Source organism: Pteropus medius, unplaced genomic scaffold (assembly GCF_902729225.1).
Source record: "Pteropus medius unplaced genomic scaffold, Ma_sr-lr_union100, whole genome shotgun sequence".
Classification (NCBI taxonomy): Eukaryota; Metazoa; Chordata; class Mammalia; order Chiroptera; family Pteropodidae; genus Pteropus; species Pteropus medius.
In genome coordinates this window covers 754,583-766,997 of record NW_024352839.1, presented here as the reverse complement: position 1 = coordinate 766,997, position 12,415 = coordinate 754,583, and the positions used below count along the sequence as shown (strand labels likewise).

At 56.7% G+C, this 12,415-nt stretch overlaps 1 protein-coding gene across 1 annotated transcript in view; it reads left to right on the top strand.

The window, feature by feature from the left end:
* KMT2B (lysine methyltransferase 2B) overlaps window positions 1-12,415 on the top strand; it is a 22,099-nt gene that overhangs the window by 4,517 nt on the left and 5,167 nt on the right. The window contains 31 exon segments of the mRNA XM_039850213.1: window positions 6-664; window positions 667-1,131; window positions 1,134-1,249; window positions 1,251-1,827; window positions 2,038-2,151; window positions 2,245-2,395; window positions 2,675-2,954; window positions 3,115-3,170; window positions 3,417-3,695; window positions 3,997-4,091; window positions 4,329-4,427; window positions 4,567-4,680; window positions 4,821-4,967; window positions 5,070-5,165; window positions 5,599-5,716; window positions 6,277-6,390; window positions 6,526-6,710; window positions 6,786-6,875; window positions 6,966-7,070; window positions 7,198-7,271; window positions 7,859-7,974; window positions 8,071-8,162; window positions 8,242-8,379; window positions 9,096-9,254; window positions 9,483-9,603; window positions 9,679-9,757; window positions 9,858-10,018; window positions 11,104-11,331; window positions 11,414-11,483; window positions 11,485-11,607; window positions 11,609-12,413. Coding sequence (XP_039706147.1) covers window positions 6-664; window positions 667-1,131; window positions 1,134-1,249; window positions 1,251-1,827; window positions 2,038-2,151; window positions 2,245-2,395; window positions 2,675-2,954; window positions 3,115-3,170; window positions 3,417-3,695; window positions 3,997-4,091; window positions 4,329-4,427; window positions 4,567-4,680; window positions 4,821-4,967; window positions 5,070-5,165; window positions 5,599-5,716; window positions 6,277-6,390; window positions 6,526-6,710; window positions 6,786-6,875; window positions 6,966-7,070; window positions 7,198-7,271; window positions 7,859-7,974; window positions 8,071-8,162; window positions 8,242-8,379; window positions 9,096-9,254; window positions 9,483-9,603; window positions 9,679-9,757; window positions 9,858-10,018; window positions 11,104-11,331; window positions 11,414-11,483; window positions 11,485-11,607; window positions 11,609-12,413 — 6,026 coding nt within the window.

The window sequence follows — 12,415 nt, the reverse complement described above, 5'->3', positions numbered from 1 at the left end:
CCCAGCCCCCCGGAGCCGGGCATGTGAGCCCTCCACCCCCCGTCGGTCTCGAGGGCGGCCCCCAGGACGGCCAGCAGGCCCCTGCAGGAAGAAGCAACAAGCAGTAATGGTGGCAGAAGCAGCTGTGACAATCCCCAAACCTGAGCCCCCACCTCCTGTGGTTCCAGTAAAACACCGAACTGGCAGCTGGAAGTGCAAGGAGGGGCCTGGCCCAGGACCTGGGACCCCCAAGCGTGGAGGACAGTCTGGGCGAGGAGGCCGTGGAGGCAGGGGTCGAGGCCGAGGCGGGCTCCCCCTCGTGATCAAGTTTGTTTCAAAGGCCAGAAAAGTGAAGATGGAACAATTGTCCTTGGGGCTTGAATCAGGTCAGGGTCAAGATCAACATGAGGAAAGCTGCCAGGATGCCCCCCAAGGAAGAGTCGGACCTGGACAGGGAGAGGGCCCTTGCTGGAGCAAGGAACAGAAGTTGAAGGAGGAGGGAGAGGAGGTGAAAGAAGAAGAGAAAGATGAGGAGGGGGGAGAGAAGGAAGAGAGAGCTGTAGCTGAGAAAGAGATGATGCTAGCTGAGGAAAAGGAAGAAGCAAAGCTGCCCTCACCATCTCTGACTCCTCCAGCCCCTCCACCTCCCCCCAGCCCTCCCATCCCCTCAACATCTCCCTCCTCCATCCACTTTGCCCTCCACCACCCTCAGTGACCCCTCCACCCCACCATCCCCCTCCACCCTCCTCCTCCTGCTCCAGAGGAGCAGAAGAATCCCCTCCTCCCGTGGTCCCAGCTACATGTTCCAGGAAGCGGGGCCGGCCTCCCCTGACTCCCAGCCAACGAGCAGAGCGGGAAGCTGCTCGGGCAGGGCCAGAGGGCACCTCTCCTCCCACTCCAACCCCCAGCACTACCGCAGGAGGCCCTCTGGAAGACAGCCCCACTGTGGCCCCCAAAAGCACCACCTTCCTGAAGAATATCCGGCAGTTTATTATGCCCGTGGTGAGTGCCCGTTCTTCCCGTGTCATCAAGACACCCCGGCGATTTATGGATGAAGACCCCCCCAAACCTCTAAAGGTGGAGGTCTCACCTACTCTGCGGCCTCCCGCTGCTCAAGCCTCCCCACTCATCCCCCAGGAGCCATCACCAGCTCCCCTTCTCCAATTATGTAGCTCCCAACTCTGTTCACCCCAGTCCCACTCCTCCTCCTGAAAAGAGACGGTCTCATCCTAAGGGAACCCACATTTCGCTGGACTCACTGGACTGGGAACTGCCCCCTCTCTTCCTCCCCTGCTCTCCACAGTTTTCCTACTTACCCCTGCCCCTGTCACTCCATCTCGGAGGCCCCTGCTCCTTCGGGCCCCTCAGTTTACCCCAAGTGAAGCCCACCTGAAGATCTATGAATCGGTGCTTACTACTCCTCCTCTTGGAGCCCCTGAAGCCCCTGAGCCAGAGCCTCCTCCTGCTGATGAATCTCCAGCTGAGCCTGAGCCACGGGCAGTGGGCCGCACCAACCATCTCAGCCTGCCTCGATTTGCCCCTGTGGTCGCCACCCCAGTTAAGGCCGAGGTGCCCCTACCTGGGGCTCCAGCTCCAAGCAATGGGCAGCAGCCTCAGGCTCAGCTACAGCAGTCCCTACAGGCCTTGCAAACCCAGCTGCTGCCTCAGGCACTACCACCACTGCAGCCACAGCCACCATCACCACTGGAAAAAACTCGGATTGCGGGCCTGGGTTCCTTACCACTGTCTGGTGTAGAGGAGAAAATGTTCAGTCTCCTCAAGAGAGCCAAGGTGCAGCTGTTCAAGATTGACCAGCAGCAGCAGCAGAAGGTGGCATCTTTGATGCCGGTAAGCATGGTACTTTGGCCAGGCCCCTGCACCTAGTCATCCAGCCTTAATTCCCTGTAATCCCTTAACCTCCTGCCTCCGTAGACACTGTTTAGCATTGCAGGGAACCCTCAGCCAGTCCATCTCGTCCCCCAGCTTCCTGTGTTCCTTCCCTGGCCCCATCTTTCCTCACTTTCTAATTTCTGACCCTGTTTGTTATTCCCACAGCAGCCAAGCCCTGGAGGGCAGTTGGAAGAGGTCACGGGGACTGTCAAGCAGGTCTCAGATAGAGTTTCCATCAAGTCTGAAGATGAGTCGGTGGAAACTAAAAGAGAGAGACCATCGGTATGGGTTGGGAAGAGGGCCCTCTGAAGAAGGCTGGTTGCAGGAGTACAAGCAGCAACTCCCAGCTTTTATTTCTGGTTTCTTTTCCCCCAGGGCCCCGAGTCCCCTGTGCAGGGTCCCCGAATCAAACACGTCTGCCGTCATGCTGCTGTAGCCCTGGGTCAGGCCCGGGCCATGGTGCCTGAAGATGTCCCCCGCCTGAGTGCTCTCCCCCTCCGGGATCGGCAGGACCTTGCCACAGAGGGTAGGGTGGGTGTGTTGTGGAGAGATTTGACACTTGTGTCAAGTCTGGGGCAAGCAAATGCACCAGGAGCCTAGGCGAGTGGGAGCCAAGTTGGGTGCTTGGGGCTAGATGGCAGGTGCTAGGTCTTAGACAAGGTGAGTTTGGGGGCATGTGGAACCTGAGAACTGTAGGAAAGTGGTGGCCAGAGGGCCAATTGAATGAGGTCTAGGAGAGAACGAGGAGACGAGGTAGAAGGCCTGGTGGCTTTGTGGCTCCATCCCCTTCTCTCTGCTGCTCTAGATACATCGTCAGCATCTGAGACTGAGAGTGTCCCATCACGGTCACAGCAGGGAAAGGCAGAGTCAGCAGGGCCAGGGGGAGACTCAGAGCCTGCAGGGTCTGGAGGGCCTCTGGCCCCTACACCTCGGCGCCCACTGCCCTCCCATCATGGCAAGAAGATGCGGATGGCACGATGTGGACACTGTCGGGGCTGCCTGCGTGTGCAGGATTGTGGCTCCTGTGTCAACTGCCTGGACAAGCCCAAGTTTGGGGGCCCTAACACCAAGAAGCAGTGCTGTGTGTGAGTAGTTGGGATGCAGTCCCCATTTCCACCCATGGTGTCTGTCACCCAGGCCTCCTGCCCCACCAGAGCAGTGGGATTGGCATCCTTGTGGAGAGCTTCCTCTCTTCCCCCAGACCACCAGTCCCCTACCCTGGTGACGTGCTGCTCCCCTCCCCAGATACCGGAAGTGTGACAAGATAGAGGCTCGGAAGATGGAACGGCTGGCTAAAAAAGGTAACAAGTTTTGAGGAGCATTTCTTTACACAGCCTTTTCTAGACTTGTGGTTTGGAGGAAACCGTGTTTTCTTTGTTTTTCTCCCTTTATCTTTGCAGTCCACCATCTTTGTCTTTTCCATAATGTGCTTTTGTATCTCTCCCATACTTGTTCTTTTCTGTCCCACTTCTTTCTGGCTTTTCTCCATCCCAGTGTCCCATGTCCCTGGCTGAGCTCAGATCCTACTAAGTCCCCTGTTCCCACAGGCCGGACGATAGTGAAGACGCTGTTGCCCTGGGATTCCGATGAATCTCCTGAGGCCTCCCCTGGTCCTCCAGGCCCACGCCGGGGGGCGGGAGCTGGGGGGCCCCGGGAGGAGGTGGTGGCCCCCCCAGGGCCCGAGGAGCAGGACTCCCTCCTACTGCAGCGCAAGTCCGCCCGGCGCTGCGTCAAACAGCGACCCTCCTATGATATCTTCGAGGACTCGGATGACTCGGAGCCCGGGGGTCCTCCTGCTCCCCGACGTCGGACCCCCCGAGAGAATGGTGCGAATTGCTTATTGCTTTCTCTCTCAGTCAATCCTGTGTATTCTTTGTGGAAGGGATGGGGCTCTGATCCAGGATTCTGTCAGTGTAATGGAGAAAGCTTTGTGCAGGTAGTCTTAGGTGGATGGGGGAAATGGTGTGCAGTGTGTTTAGAAGCTTATTGAACAAGGCCTAAGAGTCACCCTAGCAGACTTTGGTTGGTTAAAGAAGGCCTGGGGATCCAGGTAACACTCGGGGGTTGTAGGAGAGGGGCAGAGGGGCAGGGAAGAGAGAAACCTCACCGCTTACGCGTCGTGCCTAGAGCTGCCAGTGCCAGAATCCGAGGAGCAGAGCCGGCCCCGCAAACCCACCCTGCAGCCTGTGTTGCAGCTCAAGGCCCGAAGGCGCCTGGACAAGGTCAGCACGGCCCCACACCAAGAACCCTGAGCCCTGTGGAAGGCATGGCTCCCGCCCTCCAGGAGCTTCCTGGCAAGTCAGGGTAACAGGTTCACCTGAGTGTCATGGTGTGTCCACACCAGAAGACAGGCCTGTCCTTCTGGAAAGCAAAGGATCTGGACAAAAGACAGGGTTGGACAGGCTGGGGCAGAGGGCAGTGAGAAGAGCAGCTTTCTGACCACCGCCATCCCTCCCCAGGATGCTTTGGCCCCTGGCCCCTTTGCTTCTTTTCCCAATGGCTGGACTGGAAAACAGAAGTCCCCTGATGGTGTGCATCGAGTCCGTGTAGATTTCAAGGTATGGCTTTGAGGGGAAGGGTGGCCGGGACTGTGATTGGAAGAAACTTACTGATTGATTATGAGAAGCCAGAGCTTTAAGGATGGATCTGATTTGTCTTCCTGACTGCTCTCTGATCCTGTGTCGTGTTCTCCCTCAGGAGGATTGTGACCTGGAAAACGTGTGGCTGATGGGAGGCCTGAGTGTGCTCACCTCTGTGCCAGGGGGGCCACCTATGGTGTGCTTGCTGTGTGCCAGCAAAGGGCTGCATGAGGTTAGATCCCACTTTTTTTCACAGCTCCTCCACATGTCCATTAGGTCTTACTGCCTGATTTCTTGGGCCCTCTTAGCAGGATCTCATGCCCTGGCCTCCTGGCCTCACACTGTGCCCATTGTTCACTCTTCCACCCCCAGCTGGTATTCTGCCAAGTCTGCTGTGACCCTTTCCACCCATTCTGCCTGGAGGAAGCCGAGCGGCCCCTGCCCCAACATCATGACACCTGGTGCTGCCGACGCTGCAAGTTCTGCCACGTCTGTGGGCGCAAAGGCAGGGGATCCAAGGTTTGGGCACAGGAGCCATGGGAGTGGGTGGAGACATAGAGGAGAAGGATATTCCTGTGGCAGTAGGTCCTGCCATTGCTGTCTTTCTTCAACATCCAATAGCATCTCCTAGAGTGTGAGCGCTGCCGCCATGCTTACCACCCAGCCTGCCTGGGGCCCAGCTACCCAACCCGGGCCACACGCAAACGGCGCCACTGGGTAAGAGATGAGGCCCCCACCCCTTGCTTTGGAGTTATAATTAATGCCGCCACCACCCCTAGCCTTGCTCCAGGCTAGGACTCTCAGGAGGAGAGGAAGGTTGGAGATCCTTTTGAGAGTTTGATAGAAATAACATTTTGTCTTCAAGAGTTTTGCATAATCAAGGTTTATTTGCAGAATTTACATGTAATGTTTTTAAGGGCTCATGGATTCCATAGTCCCAGGCTCAGAATCCCCTGCTCTAGCCTAACTTCCACTCCTCCCAGTCTCCCCATCACCAGTCTCCCCACTTCATTCCTCTCCTGTTCTGCTTCTCTTCCCCTACTTATCTGTCTCCTGTGTACTGCCCACTCCTCTTTGCCCACCCTCCCCTCACATTGCTCTAGCGTGGTTTCTGGCTCTACCCCTAACATCACCCTGCCCCACCCCCCAGATCTGCTCAGCCTGCGTGCGCTGTAAAAGCTGTGGGGCGACTCCAGGCAAGAACTGGGACGTCGAATGGTCTGGAGATTACAGCCTCTGCCCCAGGTGCACCCAGCTCTATGAGAAAGGTGGGGACCTGGCAGGGGTCCTGGGCCCTGGGAGTCCACTGGGGAGTGGGCCAGGCTCCTGCACAAGCAGTTAGAACAGATGTGCTTTTCTAGTGGTTTTCCACCCTTTTTTAGGCATGGAACATTTCCGTCTGTTCAGGTTAGTCCTATAGAAGAGCATTCAGTATGTAAAGTAGGGAGTAAGGGGACACAGCCGTTCTGAGGGCAATGGAAGTGGAGGGCCTGGGACCTCACCCTTGTGGTGGTTGCTGAGCTGCTTCCTGGAACCCCGTGTCTTCACTGAGCACTTTGAAAATCTGGGCTTTCCTCATTTGTTTGGGCAGCATATTTAGCAAAACCCTATCCTTGTAAGGCATCAGGGCTGCAGGGTTAGAAAAGAGGCCTTAGCCTTATCCAGCTTTTTGGGAATGGTAGGTACCCAAGATAGGGCATAATATAGGCAGCCTATGTAGCGGTCAAGGGATGGCACCGCCACCCCCTCACCTCTACAACAGAGACTCTGAGGGGCAGGTAGTGGCCCCAGCCCCTCTGACTTGCGCTCTCCTTCCCTCTTTCTTTAGGAAACTACTGCCCAATCTGCACGCGCTGCTATGAAGACAATGACTACGAAAGCAAGATGATGCAGTGTGCACAGTGTGACCACTGGGTGCACGCCAAGTGCGAGGGGCTCTCAGGTGAGTGGGGCGGAGTATTGGAGTGTGACCTCCTACCCCCCACCTCAGAGGACAGGTGGGCTAAATGTCCTAGGGGCTGCTGAGCTCTCACATCCTTCCAAACCGTTTTTTCCTTTCTTGCCCTGGCTGTTCTAGATGAGGACTATGAGATCCTTTCGGGGCTGCCAGACTCAGTGTTGTACACCTGTGGACCGTGTGCTGGGGCTACACACCCCCGCTGGCGAGAGGCCCTGAGTGGCGCCCTGCAGGGGGGGTTGCGCCAGGTGCTCCAGGGCCTGTTGAGCTCCAAGGTGGTAGGCCCACTGCTGCTGTGCACCCAGGTCTGAAGGGTTCGGGCAGCAGGATGAGGTGGGGTCAGGCCCAGCACCAGCCCTGCTGACTTCCCCTCTTTGTAGTGTGGGCAGGATGGAAAGCAGCTGCACCCAGGGCCCTGTGATCTGCAAGCCGTGAGTCAGCGCTTTGAGGCAGGCCACTACAAGTCCGTGGTGAGTGGGACACTAAGAGGAACAGGTGGGTGCCAAGAGGAGAGGGCTGGGGTTGAGGCGGGGCTTGGATCTTGACAAGCCCCCTTACAGCACAGCTTCATGGAGGACGTGGTGGGAATCCTGATGAGGCACTCGGAAGAAGGAGAGACCTCAGAGCGCCGGGCTGGAGGCCAGATGAAGGGGCTCCTACTGAAGGTGAGATCTGTGGGGAATGCCTTAGGGTGGCTCAAGTGGTACTGGGGAGGAGAGGGGGCGTTCTTCAGACCCTGCCTCTACCAACTCTCCTGGGGAAGCCACTTTTTCTCATCCTGTTACTTCCTAGCTGCTAGAGTCTACATTCGGCTGGTTCGACGCCCACGACCCCAAGTACTGGCGACGGAGTACTCGGCTGCCAAAGTGAGCAAGGCTGGGTAGCAAGAGGGGAACCAGGGAGTGAGGGCAAAGGCCAAGGGAACCTGGGAATCCAGAGTCAAACTGGGCTGAGGGTAGACAAGGGACAGTGTTAGGGTCTAGAGAGTGGTGGGACCAGGATGAGAGTCCTCGGTGAGTATAGACTAGCAAAGACATAGATTGTGGAATTGGCTGTCACTTTGTTTCTACTTTGTGCAAAGCAGTATTGGGGACAGCAGTGAGCAAGCCATGTTTGGGAGATTGGGCTGGCACTGATGACCCAGATGGCCAGGGCGATGTTGAGAAAGGCCAGGGAGGTGCCTGCTGGAGCCTAGGGCCTAAGACTTCCAAAAAAAGATAACACAGAGCTGAGATGTGGAGAAAGAGTATTCCAGGCATGAAGAACAGCATTTCATGTGCCAAAGATGGCATGAGAGGGTGTGGTATGATGTGGAGTCAGGCTTAGCACCAGCCCTGCTGCGAGAAATGCCACATGGAGAGAGGACATAGGGTGTCGTGGCATGTTTAGGCTGAGATTGTGGGGGGCCCCAGTCCAGCCACCCCTGTTAGATGCTGACCCTGCCTATCTACAGCGGAGTCCTTCCCAATGCCGTGTTGCCCCCATCCCTGGACCATGTCTACGCTCAGTGGAGGCAGCAGGAACCAGAGGCCCCAGAATCGGGACAGCCTCCAGGGGACCCATCAGCAGGTACTGGGTAGCAGGTGCTGGAAGCCAGAGCCCCGGAGTTGGTGGACCAGGCTCCAGGTTCTGATTCTTGGACCTCCTTTTCCATACTCCTTACAGCTTTGCAGGGCAAGGATCCAGTTGCTTTCTCACACCTGGAGGACCCCCGTCAGTGTGCTCTCTGCCTCAAATATGGGGATGCCGACTCTAAGGTGAGGGCTGGTGTGTGAAACCCCAGGTTGTGAGACCTGGTCCCTGGGACCTCTCTTCATGTCATTTCTCTGCCCCCAGGAGGCAGGGCGTCTCCTGTACATTGGGCAGAATGAGTGGACACATGTCAACTGTGCCATTTGGTCAGCCGAAGTGTTTGAGGAAAACGATGGTTCGCTCAAGAATGTCCACGCTGCTGTGGCTCGAGGGAGGCAGATGGTGAGAGCATGGGCCTGGAGAGGTGGGCAGCCCTCGTGTTCTCGGGAAGGGCCCCTCTTTCAGTGTAGACAGCTCTCGTTTCACAGTCTCTGCCCCAGCATGTCCTTTCACTGCTGATCCAGTTACCTTTTAGGGTTGTCCCAGGACTCTGATGTAGGAAAGATAGTGGCTTTGTTCCTGTTTGTGCACTCTGACCTGGGAGGTTAAAGGTTAGAAGACCTTCTGTTTGAACCTGTGCTGAATGCTTGCCATACGGTATGGCATTTAGCTGTGTCCCCATGAGATGAGGTGTTGCCTGGGTTAGAAATCCCTCTCACCAGTGTGGGACCTGGGGCAGGTACTATAGAACATCTCAAGAAGCTCACTGTCAGAAACTAAGACAATAGAAGTACCTATCACAGGGGGCAGATGTGAGGATTAAATATATAAGTTCTGCATTAGAATCACATAAGAGATGGTAAATGCTGCTCAGTGAGTGTTAGCTGTTGTTATTTTTCTTTCTATTGCAACACTGATTAAAATGAAAACTGAAATAATTTTGGTGTCAACTCAGTCCTGGATGCAGCTAGGAGAGACATTATGTTTGGTGAGCACCTTTGCTGTGTGAAGTGCTGGGCTAGATGGGTCCAAGCACAATCTCAAGGACAGTGATGCTGAGCGTCAGGCCCTGGCCCCGGTCACTGGCTTCTCCCCTCAGCAGCCCCTTCCACCCGCAGCGCTGTGAGCTCTGCCTAAAGCCTGGAGCCACGGTGGGCTGCTGCCTTTCCTCCTGCCTCAGTAACTTCCACTTCATGTGTGCCCGGGCCAGCTACTGCATCTTCCAGGATGACAAGAAAGTTTTCTGTCAGAAACACACAGACCTACTGGATGGCAAGGTGGGCCATTTCTGTGGGGCAGACAGCTCCCCACTGCTTTCTTATCCCTTTTCACTCAGGGACCCCTGCACCCCTCAGGTGTGACCTTTGCTGCCTCTCAGTGTCTCTTTGTTCTCCCCAAGTCCTTTAGCCAAGCCCCTGACTTTCCAGTCCTTGCCTACAGAGCTTTCCCTCACATCCCTCTCACCCCCACCAACCCAACAATCGCATTTGCCACCCACCTCCCAGGAGATCGTGACCCCTGATGGTTTTGATGTTCTCCGCCGAGTCTATGTGGACTTTGAAGGCATCAACTTCAAGAGAAAGTTCTTGACAGGGCTCGAACCTGATGCCATCAACGTGCTCATCGGTAAGCTGCTTGCTCTACTGTGCTCTTCCTGACCCTTCCTGGCCCCACCCTCCTGACCTCTCCTCTGCCCCATAGGCTCCATCCGAATTGACTCCTTGGGTACTCTGTCTGATCTCTCGGACTGCGAGGGACGGCTCTTTCCCATTGGCTACCAGTGAGCAGCCCAGGGGGAATTAATGGGGTTCGGGACTCCAGAACTGAATCCCGTTTCCCAAGTTGTCCTGACCCTCTTGCCCGACACGCCCACCCAACAGGTGCTCCCGTCTGTACTGGAGCACGGTGGATGCTCGGCGGCGCTGCTGGTATCGGTGCCGAATTCTTGAGTATCGGCCATGGGGGCCCAGGGAAGAGCCTGTTCACCTGGAGGCAGCGGAGGAGAACCAGACCATTGTGCACAGCCCTTCCCCTTCCACAGGTACAGCCTTGGAACTACCTCATTTTCTTCCTTGAATGCCACCCTCCCCAAGCAGTTACCCACCAACCCTTATTTCCCTCTTCCCTAAAGAAACTCCAGGATGTTTGCTGTTCTTTCACTTGTTGTAATGGCAATAACAGATAACAGCTGTGCATTACGTGCTGGGGACTGTGCTCAGCATTTCACAGGAAGTGAGGGGAGAGCACCATGACCTGCTTTAGAGGGGTGACAACATCTGTACGAATGTAAGGAGCTTTTAGGGCCAGCTCACTTGGGGCTATGTGTTCATGTAATGCTCCCCACAGCTCTCTGAGGAAGGTACAAGCTCTGCTGTGCTGAAATTCAAAAGGGTAGTTACTCTCCACTGTAACATAGTAGAGACAGGATTCTAACCTGATCTGCCCAGTTCCCAAACTGGCACCTTCACAGCCGTGTTGGCACTGAGGGAAGTAGCTGAGGGCTGGATGGCACAGAGCAAAGAATGGACTTGGAGACTGGTAAAGGGAGAGGCCTTTGGGGGAGAAATGGGAGGAGGAAGAGATTGGGATTGTTTACAGGTAAGGAGTTTGCTCTAGGTTGGAACCTGACATGAAATAGAGAGGGGAGGAGGGCGCAGCCATCCTGGCTGGAAACAAGGGAGGAGGCGGCAGATATCAGTTTGCACAGGTTGGGTGGAGCCAGGTAATGGGGAGCCACAAGTGCCTGGATGGGGCGGATATGTTTGATGTGGCAGGGATGTGCAGAGCAAGGAAGAAAGTGGTAGGACTGGCCTTGCTGGAGAGAGGGCAGTGCCCCTCGTAGCAAGTAGGGCCTGAATGAGAACAGTAGACAGCCAGGAATTGGGGAGATAGCAAAGGATGGGTGAGGAACAGTCACAAAAGGACCCTGACCCAGGTGCATATGAAGTTTTTGCAGAAGCCACAGAGGTGTTTGGGGCATGAGTGTTGACTAGGAACCAGTGCCAGTTGTGACCGGGTTGGGAATAGGAGAAGACTTAATTGGCTCAAAAGAAGGGATGGCGTGTAAGGGAGAGGCTTTGACAAAGAGCCCCTGCCACTCCTGATGCCATTCTTTTGACTCTTTAGAGCCCCCAGATCATGTGGAGGCCCCACCAGAAGCAGATGCCCTTATCCCTGGAGCTCCTGAGCACCACTCACTCATCCAAAACCTGGACCCCACTCTTCGGCTGGATCTAAGCAGTGCCCCTCCTCTGGCCCCCCGCTCCTTCTCAGGGGCTCGAATCAAAGTGCCCAACTATTCACCATCCCGGAGGCCCTTGGGGGGTGTCTCCTTCGGACCCCTGCCCTCCCCTGGTGAGTACCTGGGAGTATCCAGGGGAGGGGTGGGGCAGGAGAGGCAGGAGCACGTGGCTGACAATGACCCTTCCCCCCACAGGAAGTCCATCTTCTCTGACCCACCACATCCCTACAGTGGGAGACCTGGACTTCCCAGCTCCCCCCAGACGCCTCTCCCTTGGCTGCCCCAGGCCCCCTCAGTGGCTGGCTCAGGGAGGCTGCCAAACACCACGCCGGCGGGCCTCTCCCTTCTCTCAGAACTCCCTCCCCTCAGCTCAGGGTGCCCCCCTCATGTTGTTGTTAGAGCCCCCATCTACCCTTTCTCAGGGGAGCTGGCTCCCCCTGGCCCTGCCCCATCTCCTCCACCACCCCCTGAAGACCTGGGCCCAGATTTTGAGGACATGGAGGTGGTATCAGGACTGAGTGCTGCTGACCTGGACTTTGCGGCCAGCCTGCTGGGGACTGAGCCCTTTCAGGAAGAGATTGTGGCTGCAGGGGCAGTGGGGAGCAGCCATGGGGGCCCAGGGGACAGTTCAGAGGAAGAGGCCAGCCCTACCCCCCGCTACGTCCACTTCCCTGTGACTGTGGTGTCTGGCCCTGCCCTGGCCCCTGGCGCTCTCCCTGGAACCCCCCGCATCGAACAGCTGGACGGAGTGGATGACGGCACAGACAGCGAGGCCGAGGCAGTTCAGCAGCCTCGGGGCCAGGGGACTCCTTCAGGGCCAGGAGCAGGCCGGGCTGGGGTCATTGGGACTGCAGGGGACAGGGCCCGACCTCCTGAGGACTTGCCATCAGAAATTGTGGATTTCGTGTTGAAGAACCTAGGGGGGCCTGGGGAAGGGGGTACTGGGCCCAGAGAGGAGCCACTACCCCCAGCACCTCCCCTGGCCAATGGCAGCCAGCCTCCCCAGGGCCTGCCTCCCAGCCCCGCTGACACCACTCGGACGTTTGCCTGGCTCCCTGGGGCTCCAGGGGTTCGAGTATTGAGCCTGGGCCCTGCCCCTGAGCCCCCCAAACCTGCCACATCTAAAATCATTCTTGTCAACAAGCTGGGGCAAGTGTTTGTGAAGATGGCTGGGGAGGGGGAGCCTGTCTCCCCCCC